The sequence below is a fragment of the Suncus etruscus genome, chromosome 4 (genome assembly GCF_024139225.1).
Source record: "Suncus etruscus isolate mSunEtr1 chromosome 4, mSunEtr1.pri.cur, whole genome shotgun sequence".
In the NCBI taxonomy this organism is placed as follows: domain Eukaryota; kingdom Metazoa; phylum Chordata; class Mammalia; order Eulipotyphla; family Soricidae; genus Suncus; species Suncus etruscus.
In genome coordinates, this window is record NC_064851.1 from 49128823 (window position 1) to 49145690 (window position 16868).

A 16868-nucleotide genomic window follows, 5' to 3' on the forward strand; every position below is an offset into this window, starting at 1 on the left:
AACCCGACCAATAATTTCTAAGAGTGGGAATTAAAGACTGATCTCAAAAAACCTAGGAACAATGACTTCATAAAAGTACCCATATTGCCAGGAGGAATCCCTGAGCACTGCTGGGTGTGGCCCAAACAAAAACAAACAAACAAACAAAAAAAAGTATTGTCACCACCCCTTTCTCATGTGTGTATTGTCACCATCTCCCTTCCAAGAAGTCTCACCCTTGTGAAGATTTGTCTGATCTAGAAAGTGCTTTCTGTAATTTATGCCATGGCACCTGAACTCTCCATCAAAGGAACTGAGTAGTTAAGCTACCAGGAAACACTCAGATTCACCCTCCTCACATCTTCACACTTCTCATTTCTTACCTCCCTCTTTACATATATGCTGCTTTCTGCTTCAATCTTTTTTTATTTTTACTTCTAATTTTTCACTCATTCTCCATAGTAATCACTCTGAAAGTTCTGATCAACTCATCTATCTAAAATCATATCCATATACACCCATGTCTGGCTTAAATGAAATCACTTTCTTAGTGAAGTGTTTTCATAAATAGGAAAATAGTTTAAAGAGAGTCCATGGCAAAGTGTCTTCTAGGTTTTTATGTTTTACATTTTGTTTTCTGGGCCTACCCATTAGTGCTCAAGGTGTACTCCTTGCTTTGCACTCAAGGATCTCTGCTGCAGGTTCAGGGACCATATTCCCATATGCTGGAATCGAACCTAGCTTGGTCATGTGCAAGACAAGCACCTTCCCACTGGCCTACAAAATCTGTGTGTGAGTGAGTGAGTGAGTGAGTGAGTGAGTGAGTGAGTGTGTGTGTGTGTGTGTGTGTGTGTGTGTGTGTGTGTGTGTGTGTGTTTGGGTCACACCTGGCAGCGCTCAAGGTTACTCCTGGCTCTACGCTCAGAAATCACTCCTGGCAGACTTGGGGGACCATATGGGATGCCAGGATTCGAACCACCGTCCTTCTGCATGCAAGGCAAACACCTTACCTCCATGCTATCTCTCTGGCCCCAAATCTTTTAAATCTAAGTCCTTACTGTTGTCTTAGTTGACTCCTTTCTCCTCAGTTTCAAAGAATGAAAGTGTTAGCTGCAGTTTCAATCTTCCTTCTCATGCCCAAACCAACTATCATCAATGGCCTTTTATTTGTTTATTTTTAGTTAGACCACATCTGGTGATGCCCAGGGGTTATTCCTGGCTCTACACTCAGGAATCATTCCTGGAAATGCTTAGGGGACCATATGAGGTGCCAGGCATAAAACACTGGTTGGCTGCATGCAAAGCAAATGCCCTACCTGCTGTAAAATATCTTTTGAACATTTACCACATGGATGCTTATGTCTATTGACCATCAGAATACACATATATAAAATAATTTAGCTATGTGTATTTTAATGTTATCTGAATAAAATCTGAGTGGTAGAATTTTGGAGTCTCTGTCAACAGATAGAGGATGGTTGAAAACAGGTCTTTCATGGCATTTTTAATTTGAGACCAAGAAACATTTGTACACATAGTATGAATGCATATAATGTACAGAATAATCCTTTGTTTTCAGAAAGTAAATATTTGTTAATAATTGTAACACAAACTGTTCTCTACTTTGTGAAGCTTTATTCACTTCTGCCTCATCCTATACTTTGCCAGAATAATGTGAGTTCATGAAATCAAACAGACAAATAGGAAAAACCAATGCAATTAAAAATAGACAAGATTAATAGAACCTTAACTTGGGTCATAAAGAGATAAAAACTAATAAAAATAAAAAACTAATAAATTGTATCATAAATTATTTATATTTTAATGTCTGTTTTTCATTTCTATAGTTAATTTGATTCCTGGTATTTTAATTTTATGCAATTACAAATGGAATTAAAAAATTCTATGTCTTCTAACATGTTGTTTGCATATAGGTCAACAGGTGTTTATATATCAATTCTTCAGCCTGTCTTTGCTATTTTATTTTACTGTTCCCAGTTATTTCTGTGGTGTCTTTGTGATTCTATATGATAATTGTTATGTAGTTGTAATAAAGTGGTATCAAGCAATGGAAAAAAAAGAAAACAGGTCTTCAAATAGTCATGAAAAATCGCCTTCTCCAATTGGTGATGCCCAAGTGAAGAAGACTCCTATCATGCATACAATCAAGTAAGAATCCAATAGAAAATAAAATCCTTGCCTGATGTGCATTCAGAAACGTGCTAAGAAGCTATCGTTTATCGATGTGAAATAAACAAATACAGCTGTATTTATTACCCATGCACAGCCTGACTGCTTATGGGTGCAGGTGCCAGCTGAAATTCAGATTGTTTATAACTTTATTACTGAGAATAAATAATTTTCTTTCAGGATACAAGAGAAAACTCTTGTACCAAAGTTCACACCATTTATCTTTGTATATACCCATGGGAGAAGGGGAGAAGGGCTTGGTGGTGGCAAATGGGTGAAATGAAAGGCATTAAAAAACTATAACCAGGCAGTAACGGATGCAGATCTGTAACCCGAAACCAGTAAAGTTCTTCTAATTTGAAGAACCTGTTGGGATAATAAACATGTGATTGTGTGTTCAGGACATGGTCAATGATGACAGTACATAGTGACTGGGTTCCCTCTCAAATTCTTACTTGACATGGTATTAAAAGACAAAACTTTTAAAAGAAGTTTAAGTTATAAGGACATTTTTATGACTCCAAGTTCTCACTAAACCTAAGTTAGTCTCTACCACAGGTAAGCAAAACTCTTGCTTTCTTGCTTCATATAAACCAAAGACCAAAAATGGACAGGAAATATTAACATTGATTATCTCTCCCTGCCTCACATACATGCATTTCTTCTTACACATTCTTTTCCACAATTACCAAAACCAAATCGACCAAATATGGCCATTCCAAGAGAAAACAGAATTGGAAAGAGAGATCTGGGGTAAAATCAAAATGGACTAGATTAAATAAAAGTGTTTTTAAGACATAAATTGACCTTACCGAATTTTACTATTTTACCAAAAGTGTTTTTGGATACAAAAAGGTAAGCTGCTTATAAAAGCAGACAGTAAGTCTCATCTGGAAGTCCCGTGAAAATACAGAAGCTCTATGTAGAAAAACACTTAAGAGATTCCCTCATGGGATATCTTTTATCACAGAGAGCTGTAAAATAACTTCCCTGTAAGTGTGCAACCAGTTAGTTGCAAGATCGAACTTTATATCTCAGCTAGGCTCTCACCTTAGATCCTCCTCAACATGCTCTTGGTTATAGGTCACTCACATTTATCTGTGATTTTCTACTGGTATTTAATATTCATTAGGGAGGAGTACAGTTGATTATGTTGGTTATTACTTAAATTAAGACAGTTGGTTACTGTCTTTTTCTACTATAACTCACCTGGGATTTAGGAATATAAATGTAGATGGCAGAAAATACAGCAGAGAGAGGCTTAAAAAATACCATCACAAACATTTTCAAATTTTACACTGATTTTTCGATTGCACTCATACAATGATATTACTGGATGAATGGGTAATTATCCTTCTGTTCTTGTGAAATTTGCATTAATTTCTTGAAGTACATAATAGGAAATGCATTAATTAGAAATATCCTTTTATTTGTCTGGGTCTGTGTCTGGGGGTCATACCTGGCTATTCTTAGAACATATTCCTGGCTCTGTGATCAGGGATCACTCCAGGTGGGGTTCAGGAGACTATATGTGGTGCTGGGAATCAAACCCAGGTTGGCCATGTGCAAGGCAAGTGTCCTCCCTGCGTACTGAACTCTCTATCCCCAAATATTCATTTTTGTCCTAAAATCTCTTCTGAAAGATCTCCTTTTCACTCTTTTTTTTTTTTTTTTTTTTTTGATTTTGGGCCACACCCGGCATTGCTCAGGGGTTACTCCTCCTGGCTGTCTGCTCAGAAATAGCTCCTGGCAGGCACGGGGGACCATATGGGACACCGGGATTCGAACCAACCACCTTTGGTCCTGGATCGGCTGCTTGCAAGGCAAACGCCGCTGTGCTATCCCTCCGGGCCCCTCCTTTTCACTCTTAAGTTTAAAACTCTCCTATATCAGAAGATATAAACAATTTTAGTGGGAGTAAAGTTATAAAGATGGTAGATGTTTTAATATCTGGGTTTAATGTCCAACTAAATACACCAGAAGTTTTCCAATAGCTGAACTAAAAAATATAATAGAAAAAAATCATTCCCCTTAATATTTTGTCAATTTCATCCTGGTCTTGTCTAAAACAAAGAAACAGCAATTGAGGACATTTCTATTTTTAATAATATTTAATTATAGTTTAAAAAATAAATGTCCTATACTTTACCAAACTGTCCTCTATTTAGTTCATATACAATGATGGAAATAATGTAACCAACATCTCATTTGGCTGGCTCCTCAACCACTATGATAATTCTAAGGGTTGGAGGCTACTGGGTTGGAGATTTGGGGACAGCAATGCTTGGGGCTACTCCCAATTCTGTGCTCAGGGGTCACTACTGGCTCTTTGCTCAAGGAACATGCATTCTCTCTCTAGATCCAGGTGTTGTCTTTAAAATATTGACTTACAGATCTCCTTCCTTTCTCCTTGCTGTTGCTACTGCTGCTGCTGTGGTAGTGTCCAGGTACCACACAAGTGCTTGTAATGCTCTTACATCTGGTTTCAGTGCCCAACATGCCACATATTGATGAGGTGCTTTTTATAATGTACTTTTTTATATTTAGTCACTGTGAATTGCAAAGTGATTCACGTTTAAGGTTCCAGGCACACAACATTCACAAACCAAAATATTTCTTCACTAGTGTCCACTTCCCTCCATCAATGTCCCCAGTTACCTCCCTCCTGCCAGCCTTGTATTCTAAAATGGCTGGACCAATCTATTGACATTCCCACCAGTTGGAATGAGAGTCCCTATTGCCCACATCCATACAAATAATGTTCTTTTTCATGAGTGCCAGTCTCATTATTGTTTTGATGATTAGACATATAGAGCATTTTTTTCATAAGGTCTTTGACCATTTTTATGTCATCTTTGAGAAAATTTCTGTTCTCTCCATTTTTTGATGGAGTTAAATGTTTATTTCTTGTAAAGTTCTGCCAGTGCTTTATATATCAAGATGACTCTTTATTAAATGAGTGATATGCATATATTTTATCCCAGTCTATAGGGTATTTGTTTGTTTCTTTGTTTGGTTTGGTTTTTGGATCACACCTGGCAGCGCTCAGGGGTGACTCCTGGCTCCACGCTCAGAAATTGCTCCTGGCAGGCTCGGGGGGCCATATGGGATGCCGGAATTTGAACCAATGACCTTCTGCACGAAAGGCAAACGCCTTACCTTCCTGCTATCTCTCCGGCCCCTATAGGGTATATTTTAATCAGTTTTCTTTAAGATGCAGATACTTTTTGATCTAATATAATCCCATTAGTTTAATTTTGTTTCTATTTGCTTGTCTAGTGGCAAATACTACTTGAAGCTGCCTCTAGCTTCAATATCATGGAAAGTTCTGCCTTTTTTATTCCTCATTACATGAATTCAGATCTTATACTAAGGTCTTTAATCATATTTATTTTTTTTATATTTTATTTAAACACCATGATTACATACATGATTGTGTTTGGGTTTCAGTCATGTAAAGAACACCACCCATCACCAGTACAACATTCCCATTACCAATGTCCCAAATCTCCCTCCTCCCCACCCCCGCCTGTACTCTAAACATGCTTTCTATAATCCTCATATGTTCTCATTATTAGGATAGTTCAAAATGTAGTTATTTCTCTAATTAAACTCATCCCTGTTTGTGGTGAGCTTCATTAGGTGAGCTGTAACTTCCAGCCCTTCTCTATTTTGTGTCTAAAAATTATTATTGCAAGAATGTCTTTCATTTTTCTTGAAACCCATAGATGAGTGAGACCATTCTGCATTTTTTCTCTCTGACTTATTTCACTCAGCATAATAGATTCTATGTACCGTATTTTCTGGTGTATAAGACGACTTTTGAAACAAAAAAGTCAACTGAAAATCGGGGGTCATCTTATACGCCGAGTATATCCCGAAAAATGTTTCAATATGCCACTAAACAAAACAAAACAAAACAAAAAAATCAGGCCGCAGAGTTTCCAAATCTCTTTCTTGGGGGCTCCCAAACAGTACTCAGGAGATCTGGGGGCCACTTCTGGTAAAACCCAGCTAACCATGTTGCAGTTCAGTGCTAGGGTCCGAGGATGGGGTGTTGTTTGGTTCATGTAGTGGGGGAGATTAACTGACGCCACCAGGGAATTGCCAGAAAAGGTGCCTATGATAAGGGACCAATCACTGCAAGGCTGCTAGGACTGCCTCGCTAACTCAGCCCCATTCAGACTTTTTATGCATGCAAATTAGACAATGTTTTGGACTCGAATCTACACTGTAAAAAGCCTGCTCAGATTGGCCAGAGTCAGAGAGGAAGTCTACTACTGTATAACCTTTGAACCTTTGCTTGTTGTGATTGGCTCACTGTGGTACATACAGTTGCAGCACAGGAACGTTCTGTCTCATACAGCGATTATAGGCCTAAACCTATGTTTTAACTGCAAAATTAGGGAGTTGTCTTATGCGCCCAGTTGTCTTATATGCCGGAAAATACGGTACATCCATGTATAGGAAAATTTCATGACTGCATTCATCTCCTGACAGCTGCATAATATTCCATTGTGTATATGTACCACAGTTTCTTTAGCCATTATGCAGCTGTGGTACATATACACAATCATATTTATTTAACTTCTTTCCTTTTTTTTTTTTTTTTTTTTTTTGGTTTTTAGTTTTTGGGTCATACCCGGTAGTGCTCAGGGGTTACTCCTGGCTCTACACTCAGAAATCGCTCCTGGCAGGCTCAAGGGAGCATATGGAATGCCGGGATTTGAACCACCATCCTTCTGCATGCAAGGTAAACGCCCTACCTCCATGCTATCTCTCCAGCCCCTTATTTAACTTTTTTACATGGTGCTAGAATTCTTTTTTAATGTGATCAACCAGTTTTTTTAATACAATGTTTTTTGAAGAGGCTTTCCTTACTCCATTTTATGTTTTGCTCTTTAAGCGACAAGCAGCTGTCTATATACCAAAGGATCTGTCTCTGAACTTAGTTTTATTCCAATGATTTGAGTCTGTCCTTATTTAGTCCTTACTATGTCCTTACCATGCTGTTTAATCACTATCACTTTGTAGGGATTACAAAGTGGGGGGAAGTGATGCTTCCCATCTTCTTTTCCCCTAGGATTGTTTTGACTATTCAGGGGTTTATCATTCCTTATGAATTTCAGGTGTGTTTGATCTAGTTCTTCAAAGAATGCCATGGGTACTGTTATAGGGACAGCAATGAATCTGTATGATGCTTTGGGGAATATTGCGATTCTGACAATGTTAATTCTCCAGATCAATGAATGAATTAGGCAATATGTTTCTATTTCCTCGTGTCCTCTTTTATTTCTAGTCTAAATAGTAGTTTTTTCTTTGTATAGGTATTTCACCTCTTTTGTTAAGATGATTCCTGGGTACTTGAGTTTCTAAGGCACAAATGTGAATGGGATTTTTTAAAATTCTCCTTTCTACTTCATTATTTGTGTATCAGAAAGCCATGGAGTTTTGTGTGTTAATTTTATAGAGTGCCACTTTTACTATATATCTATTGTTTCTAGGAACCTTTATCATTGGGACTTTCTTAGTATAGTATCATGTCATTAGCATGATTTCTTTTCCTATCTGGGTGTCCTTAATATCTCTTTTGCTACCTAATTGCTATGGCACAGACTTCCATTACAACATTAAGTAGTAGTGGTGAGGTTGGCATCCTCATCTTGTGCCTTATATTAAAGACTTTCAGTTTTTCACTACTGATATGTTTGCTTTGGACTTATTGTAACTTAATGTTTTTCATACTGGATAAGTATACCATTGCTATCATCAATAGCTACAGTGTTTTGAACGTACTTAAATATTTATGGCCTTGCTTCTACTGGGATGGGAGCTGAACCACACTTGAAGGTGCTCAGGGATTACATTACTTCTTGCAGTACCTGGGGGGCCATATGGTACCAAGGCTAAACATGGATAGGACACTGTGCAAAGCAAGCACCTAACTCACTGTACTGTCTGTACTGTCTATCTGGCCCTTCCCTATTTTTAAATTTGACCTGCCTATTTATTGCTCCCTCTTTTGAAAGGGATTTACCAGCAGTCTGCAAGTTACAGAATTGTAGGATAGCTTAACAGCGTTTTACATGTATAGAATTCACATTTACCAACAAAGCCCCAGAAACAGAATCTGTCCAATTCTTTCCCACTTGATATTTTGTTGTTCTCATTTTTGGCAGGAAGGGGGTGGGGCAGAGATAGAACTGGCAGTGCTCAGGGCTTATTCCTGGCTCTGTGTTCATGGATCATTCCTGGTAGGTTCAGAGGACAATTCAGGATGCCAGTGACAGAACCTAGATGAGGATCATACAAAGCAAATTCCCTCCCACAGTACTATTGTTCTGGTGCCTGTTGTTGATTTATTACATTCCTATTTACATTTATGATTCTGTCTTTCTATTTGTCACTATGTTCAAAGTTTGAAGTTCTTTGCTTTTCCTCTAAAAGGATTCCTTTCAACATTTCTTTTTTTGTTTTTTGAGCCACGCCCGGTGATGCTCAGCCTATGCACTCAGAAATCGCTCCTGGCTCAGGGGACCATATGGGACACTGGGTATTAAAATTAGGTCCATCGTGGGCAGCTACATGCAAGGCAAATGACCGACCGCTGTGCTATTGCTCTGGCCCCTCAACATAACTTATAGTATTGGAGGTGACTTCCTTAGTGTTATTTACCTAGGAAAGCCTTTATTTATTTCTTCAATGGCAATTATTTTAGGGCAGACTATTCTTGATGGAATGTTTTATATTTTAGAACTGTGAATGTATCATTCCATTCTCTCCCACTATGTAGGTTTTTGCTGAGAAACTGGATTAGGTTAGTGTTGAATAGCATGCCTTTGGATAATATACTCCCTATAACCAGCAGCTTTTGATAAATTTTAGTGTTGACTTTTGATAATTTAACAATTATATGCCTTGATATTTCTGCATTTAGAAATTGGTGTGCACTCATTTCTTATTTAGATTTAGGGAGGACTTAACTATTGAACAGGTATTTTGTTTTCAACTCTCCTCACTTCTTGTTACTATTATCTTTATGTCTAGCAGGTTTTTCTAACCTAAAGCAAAACACACACACACATACACACACACACACACAAACACACACACACACACACACACACTTTCCTAAACTTTCCTCTTTGGAATAAAGTCACTATGTTCAGAGCCAGAGCAATGATGAGAGTATGGTGTTTGCCTTGAATGAGGTCAACCCTGGTTCAATTCCTGGCATCCCAATATGATCCGCCAAGTTTGCTAGGAGAAATATGTGAGCATAAAGCAAGGAGTAAGCCCTGAATACAATGGGGTGTGGCCCTAAAACACAGGAATCACTATGTGCAACCCATAGTTAAGGGGTAAGGCATTTCCACATCCTTGAAGACAAAGTATCTATCTTAATTCTTTTGCACATTGTTTTGTGTGTTTTTTTTCCTTAAATTCGATTATTTACTTAAAACAGCCAAAATTTATATTTTAGTGCCAATCCTTGGCTATTAGAACTTTGAAACACACACCCACAACTATGATTGCTGTTGCTATCGCTGGTTCCACCTATTTCCTGCCTCTATAAACTGCTTCAGGTTTAGCTCATATATATCCATTCCTAATCCCAGTTATTTCTCCAAGAAGCCCTGGTTCTTTCATTATAGAATGATATAAAAAACCAAGATCTAGAACAGTTCAATCATTGCCTTCTAAATTCTGCTATCTGATAAGCAAGGAAATGAGCATTTGTATAATAACCCTTAGGACCCCATTTCTATAAATATTTTTGCAGGTGACCATTTGTCTTTAAGCTAAAATTAAATAGTATATATCACATTCTAATTCATTTCTACATGAATCAGACTAACCTTGTGCCCTTATCTGTAATCTCCCTCTTCAACAGGAAAAACCTGGCTTTCATCATCAGCCATTTATTTACATTTTCATAATTGCTTACAATTCCAGCATTTAGCTAGAGTGATACAAAAATTATTGACCTTTCTCCCAAAATAATTTTATCAACTACAACACAGTACATATATACTATCATTTTACCATTTCACCCCTTCCCAAGTTACTTAGGTCAGCATTTCCCCCATACTCCTTTCATTGGAGAGATTGTTTCATACATTTTTAATATAATTGATAGTTTTATCGTATTTCACATTCCAACGGGGGATCTTCTGGCCTCTTAAATGGTCATTTTATCACTATATCATTATACAAAATAACTTGCATTTATACTTGTTGAAAGAATGGATAGGAAAGGGAAAGGGCAAAGCCACTGATAAAACATAAAAGAATGCTATCAATTTAGCAATTTTAGTTTCAATCTGTATGTGCTATATGTAGAAATTTATTGAAAAATAATATAATTCACTTATTTTTAAAATGCATTGAAATCTTTGTAAAGAATAAGGAACACTGTAAAGAAACAAAGTAAGAACCGTAGCTCCCTTTCACGATTGAGATATGGAGTACAGTTTTTGAGTTCAAATAACTTTATTTAATATTTATACTTGTAAAATCAGAATTAAAAGGATTTTCATCCAGTGGCCTGGGTGATAGTATAGAGCAGTGGTCCTCAAACTTTTTAAACAGGAGCCAGTTCACTGCCCCTAAGACTGTTTAAGGACCATTGGTATAAGGGTACTTACCTCAAAAAAAAAAAAAAGTGCCATGGTTCAAACTATAAAGAATGATACCTGCACAGAGCACCAGAAATAAGCCCTGAGCACCAATGCATGTGACCCAAAAACAGCAACAAAAACTAACAAGATTTTCATGGATGGAGCACTAAGGTAGGACATTTACCTTGACACAACAGACGCAGGTTCAATCCCCAACATCCCATAAGGTCCCTAGAGCTTGCCAGGAGTGATTCCTGAATGCAGAGCCAGGAGTAACCCTTGAGCATCACCAGGTGTGGCACAAGGGACAAAATAAAAAACAAACAAAATCTAAAAATGTTTTCATTCAGACCTAATATTTGTTAGGTATGCAAAGTGTATTCTGTCACTTAAAAGTTAAACTGTTATACTATTTGTAGGTTACAAATTACCTTTATAAAAAAAATTAACCTTTATATATTGGAGGAAATAAGCTCTACCATTTATATTTCTTAAATAGTTATGAAATTTTCTCTTTTCACAAAATTATATTAATAGAATCTGTTTAATGATAATTATATTAGTATTTGCTCTTTTCTTTTTTTTTTTTTTTTTTTTTTTTTTTTGGTTTTTGGTTTTTGGGCCACACCCGGCATTGCTCAGGGGTTACTCCTGGCTGTCTGCTCAGAAATAGCTCCTGGCAGGCATGGGGGACCATATGGGACACCGGGATTCGAACCAACCACCTTTGGTCCTGGATCGGCTGCTTGCAAGGCAAACGCCGCTGTACTATCTCTCCGGGCCCGGTATTTGCTCTTTTCATTAAATATTTTTCACTAGAAATCTGGGAATCTTAAGCATTTTGCAATCATTAACATATCCAGTTACCAATATATACCTAGATGTATTTTATTTTATTTTTGGTTTATGGGCCACACCCAGTGACACTCAGGGGTCACTCCTGGCTATGTGCTCAGAAATCACTCCTAGCTTGAGGGACCATATGGGATCCCAGATGATCCAACGTAGTCTGTCCTAGGTTAACGCATGCAAGGCAAACACCCTACCGCTAGTGCCACTGCTCTGGCCCCTAGATGTATTCTTAAGCATCTGGGGGAGCTTACGGTGATTTGGTTCAGGGAAGATTAACTTGACTTAATAAATTTCCCACAGAAATGATAAAAGAGAGAGAAAACATTTTTAGGACCTTCTATTTAAAAACTTTTGTTCTCCATAAAAGATTATATCCTAGATAAATGGCATTAGATGCCATGTATTTACCAACATCTAGTCAAAGAATTGCAGAGATGCAGTTTAAACTAATGCTGTGATCATGCATTTTATTGAATAACTGGAAAATAAAAAGCAATTGGGAGGTAAATTAGCCAAACAAAGCTTTGCTGAAAATGTACCCAAGAATCTGATTTCTTTAAGAAAACCAGCACTTATCCATACCTCATTTTAACTCAGTACATGATATGCAGTGAGAATCACATGCCTGATCTCTTTAGAGTGAGTACTGAGAAGTTTGAGAGCATTAGTGAATATTTCTTCCAAATGGTGTCAATAATTTCTTCTTCCCTGTTTTTTAATCAAGAAGAAAATATTTTGGAATAGAAAAAAATTAAAAATTTCAAGTATTTACACACAGTACTTTATTTTTTAATCTTTAAATGTGTATAAAAGGAAGCAAACCCAGTATCAAACCACATCTGAGTCAACACCATTATGCTACATCACCAGTAGTCAGAAACAGTAACTATTAAATCTTTTTGAAAATTATTTTTAATAACTTTATAAAATTTTGAAGATACAATAAGAACACCTATTTCTTTCCTTAATGGTATCCTAAGACTACCCCATATATTATTCCATAAGTAAATCACCCATACTTTCTATCATTTCCCAAAGGCTCTCTAGGCGCTAGCAGAAACAAGATAGGAAGGTAATTCACTTTGGAGCAGAGTGGGAAACTGGAGCAGGAATAAGATTAGAGACCAGGAACAGGATCATTAAAATCAAGAGATATTTTATTAAAAGGTATAAAATTTTTTTGGAAAGCGGGTTGGGAAAAAAAAAATGGAGCTATTTACTGAAAATGTTTCCATTAAGGCAGTACAACAAATTATTTAAAATAAGTTCACAGACATCAACATTCTTCTAGGCACACTGTAATCATTACTATATTGACTTGCAATTAATTATTACTGCAATGAGATAGTTAAAATAATAAAAACAAAGTTTGACTTGATAATTCTTATATTCTTAAAACCCTGGACAAGTATTATAGGAAGAGCAAGAAGGGAAAATTAAAGGGAGACGTAAATATATTCTTAGAAATCCATGCCTGATAAATTTCTTCTTCTCACACAGTAAACACGGGGTCTTTCCAGTGCATCAATACCAAGAATAAAACAAACAAACAAAACACACAAATGAATGGGTAATGTAGGTCTGTTGTAATGCTTGTCAAAATAGATCTTTCTAGTAGGGCGTTTGCCGCACATGCCCAACCTAGACAAACTCCGGTTCGATTTCCAGCATCCCATACAGTCCCCCAAGCCTGCCAGGGGCGATTTCTGAGCTCAGAGCTAGGAATAATTCCTGAGTGCAGCTGGGTGTGACCCAAAAATCAAACAAACAACAAACAACAACAAACAAACAAACAAACAAAATATATAGATCTTTCTAGAGCTTTGGGGCTTCTGCTCACATTTTCTGACAATTGAAAAATTCCAGTACTTTGGAGTACCCAAAGAGGCAGGTATACATAGTAAGTCATACAGCAGAGCTAAATTTATTTAGAAGAACTTGTCTGCTTCACACCAACTCAAACTTGCAGTTACTAGTATATTCTTCACTAAAAATATAAAGGAATTCTTAAGAAGTCCTCAATCAAAGACACATAGTGTTCCCCTCTACAGCATTGGAAGCCATCAGCAGAGATCTCAGCTGAGATTTGTCTCAGCACTTAATTATTAGGCTGGTTTCTCAATATCCAAACTCAGAACTAATGAGTCCTGAGAAGGTAATCCTGCATCGTGACTTAAGAGAAGCAATTCTACTAGCATTCCTGGACATCTACTTTCTTTAGGGGCACTAGCATCATGAATTGATTGACAGATGTACCAATCTTGCTACCTGAAAAAGGAGTACCCTTAATAAATTTAAACAACCCTTAAACAACTGTCACCTATGTTAAAGGTTCATCTCCTGGTATGGGAATTTAACAGATAGGGGAATGAAGAGTGCCAAAATAACCTACCTGCCACTCTGATCTGAGGTCCATGTCACTGACTGCCCATGGGATTTGGTGCTGTACTGTATCCTGATGGCATGAGGAAAGTCAGAGGCTGTCTGAGCCCCTGGCTTCCTAATCTGTAAACTCCAAGTGTCAGTGTCAAATAGGAGTTCCCCACAGCCAGGAGCCCGGCTGCAGCGAGCAAAATAGTCTAATTGCTCCCTCCAACGAGCTGCAGGCAGAGTCACAAGTTCATGTACAATCTGATTCCTACGCTCCTTGGAATCAACTGTGAGCTCGTGAGATTCTACACATTTTTTAATACCTGGCACAGCAGCAACATCCACCTCCTCAACCTTTAACACAGTCAAATCACAGCAGTCCAACACTAGCAAAAAATCTTCACTACCATGACTCCCTGTGTCACAAAAGTGCTTTGAGCTAGAAAACCCAGAAGTCTCTTCCTGGTTGTCATGGTTACCATCTTTATCAAAAGTACCTTTTTCACCTTTACCAGAGTATGCAAAATCATTACATTCAGTTTTAGATAAGCAGGTCCTTGTAGATGTCACAGGAATAGGACAGGGTTCAGGCTTCCTACATTTGAAGGTTTCTTCTGGCTCTGAGAAGTAGATTTCCACAGTGGAACTACACTGCTGCCTGAATCTGCTTTCAGATTCAAAGAAAAGCACTATGGTGCCCTCCATGATTTGTCTTTCGAAATCCACATCTAAATCAAGTACAAAGTGCTTCACAAGTATGTCACTGGTGTTGGCCATGAGAGGTAAGTCATCTCGGGAGGAGTCCAGCTTCATATCCATTATGTGACTTATGGCTGAAGTGCTCTGCTACAATCTCAGAAGAGGCTTTGTACCTGCCTTGATCTTCTAGAATCATAAATGGTTGAGAACCAAAAGATATCTGATGTCACACTTTATGGATCCACAATTTTCAGACCTCTGGCAAAGAAGAAAAACACAATTAGACAAGTTCTATATAAGATCCTACTATATGTTCTTGAAACCTTTTCCTACCTCCTTAAATAATCCATCAGTAAGGCAGAAGAAGCTCATGGCTAAAAGGCAGACACATTTTTTGAGTGGCACTAAAGTAAGTTACATTAAAGGTTTCTAAAAATATTTTGGCTCCATTGGAATAAAATGTGCCTCCATAAAGCCAAAAGAATTTTGCTTTAACTAGAACAGTTTTTGTTTTAGAAAAGAGCAATTGTTATGTAAAAGGGTAACTGAGCATTGCTGTGCTCTTGTTTTAAGATACATTTGATCTATTATTTCTAATTTTGAGCATCAAAGATAAGTGATTGTTTCTCTACTGTGATTCTAAGTAACAAAAGTGAATAAAGTCTAAATGGCCTCGTACATTTTTTCTTTTATAACAATAATTTAATACATACAATGTAACTCCAGGGATTAATGTACTTTTCACATTAGGACTGCTCTCATATCAGCATTTCCAGTAAATTACAGGAAAATGAGCCAATTTACCAGGAGTGCATTCTAAGTATTCCTTTGAGATTGTTCACAGAGATTTTTCAAATTTATAGTTAAATACTCAGGGTATATCATTACATCTTAATAGCTGAAAACCCATTAACATTCTGGATAATAGCTTTCTTGTGGCAAACAAAAAGGTCTTCTCATTTGAAGAAAAAAAAAGCATGTAAATATCTATAAAAGGAAGGAGAGAAATTAAATGCAGAAACAGATGTTGTAATAAATTGCCAAGTTCTTCATAAAAATTCAGAATCACAATGTATTCCTATTTTATAATAGCAGTTCAATTAAAAGAAAATTTATTTAAATTATTTTTATCCCTGTTATGTGCCAAATTTTGTTTTTCATATGCTTTACTATATCATGATATATTAAATGTGTTATATTATCATATTTTAATTGTTACAAAATTTTTAAGCATTCATTTTTAAACTATACTTTTACAATTAATAACAATATTTATAAAATAGTATTTTTAGAAGTAATACACAAAAAAAAAAGTAAATGGGAGGGATTTCTTAACAGCATTAATATATATTTAGTTTGTTTTGTTTTTGTTTTTGGACTAAACCCAGCTGTGCATAGGTTTATTTCTGACTTTGTAGTTAAGAGATGATTCCCAGTGGAGCCAGCAACCTAACTAACTGAGGTTGGCAGCATGCAAGCCTGTGCCTAAATACCTATACTATCTCTGAAGTCAGAGTAGATATAGTTCTTAAATTGTATTTATAAATATCACAAGGTATTTTTTATCTAATACAAAATATTACTTATTTGACTTTTCCAGGAAAAGTGAACTTTTATTCAATTTATCTTTCTTCCTTCCCTGACTTTTCTTACTAGATTCTTATTTCCCTTATTTCAAGAATCTTGTTCCAGCAACAAAATCTATTGGCTTTTGATTTCTTATTTCTCCATCGGTTATTTTACCATCAAAAATTTCACCTCACCAAGAACCTAACTTCCTGCTGCCTTTTTATAAAGATCGTGCTCCATTCACATCCTTTGCTTCTAGCTTCTTACTCTTCCTTGCTCCCTAAACAAGAGCAGGGTTACATATCCATATTGTTGGGACTCAGCCAATTCACAGTTTTTTAAGTGTTTCTGTCTCTGACCTCCTAGATACACCTTCCAAAACTGATTTTTATCCCCACCCAATTCAAGTGTAGTTGCCTCCTGGAAACCTTTTCTCCCTGTTCCCTGATACATCCTTACCTTTTGTTCCCTTTTTTGTTTGAGTAACACCCAGTCCTGCTCAAAGGTTACTCCTAGCTCTGAACTCAGGAATTATTACTGGCAGAGTTGGGGAACCAAATGGGATGCTGGGGATCAAACCAGGGTGTG

The 16868-nt window shown here is 36.9% G+C and overlaps 1 protein-coding gene across 1 annotated transcript in view; it reads right to left on the reverse strand.

Moving 5' to 3' along the window:
* The window catches only part of AOPEP (aminopeptidase O (putative)), a 363790-nt gene extending 348844 nt beyond the window's left edge, over window positions 1-14946 (reverse strand). The window contains exon 1 of the mRNA XM_049772315.1: window positions 14035-14946. Within this exon, the coding sequence (XP_049628272.1) occupies window positions 14035-14831 (797 nt within the window). The 5' untranslated portion in view covers window positions 14832-14946. The remainder of the gene's footprint in view (window positions 1-14034) is intronic.
* Between the last annotated feature and the right edge of the window lie 1922 nt (window positions 14947-16868).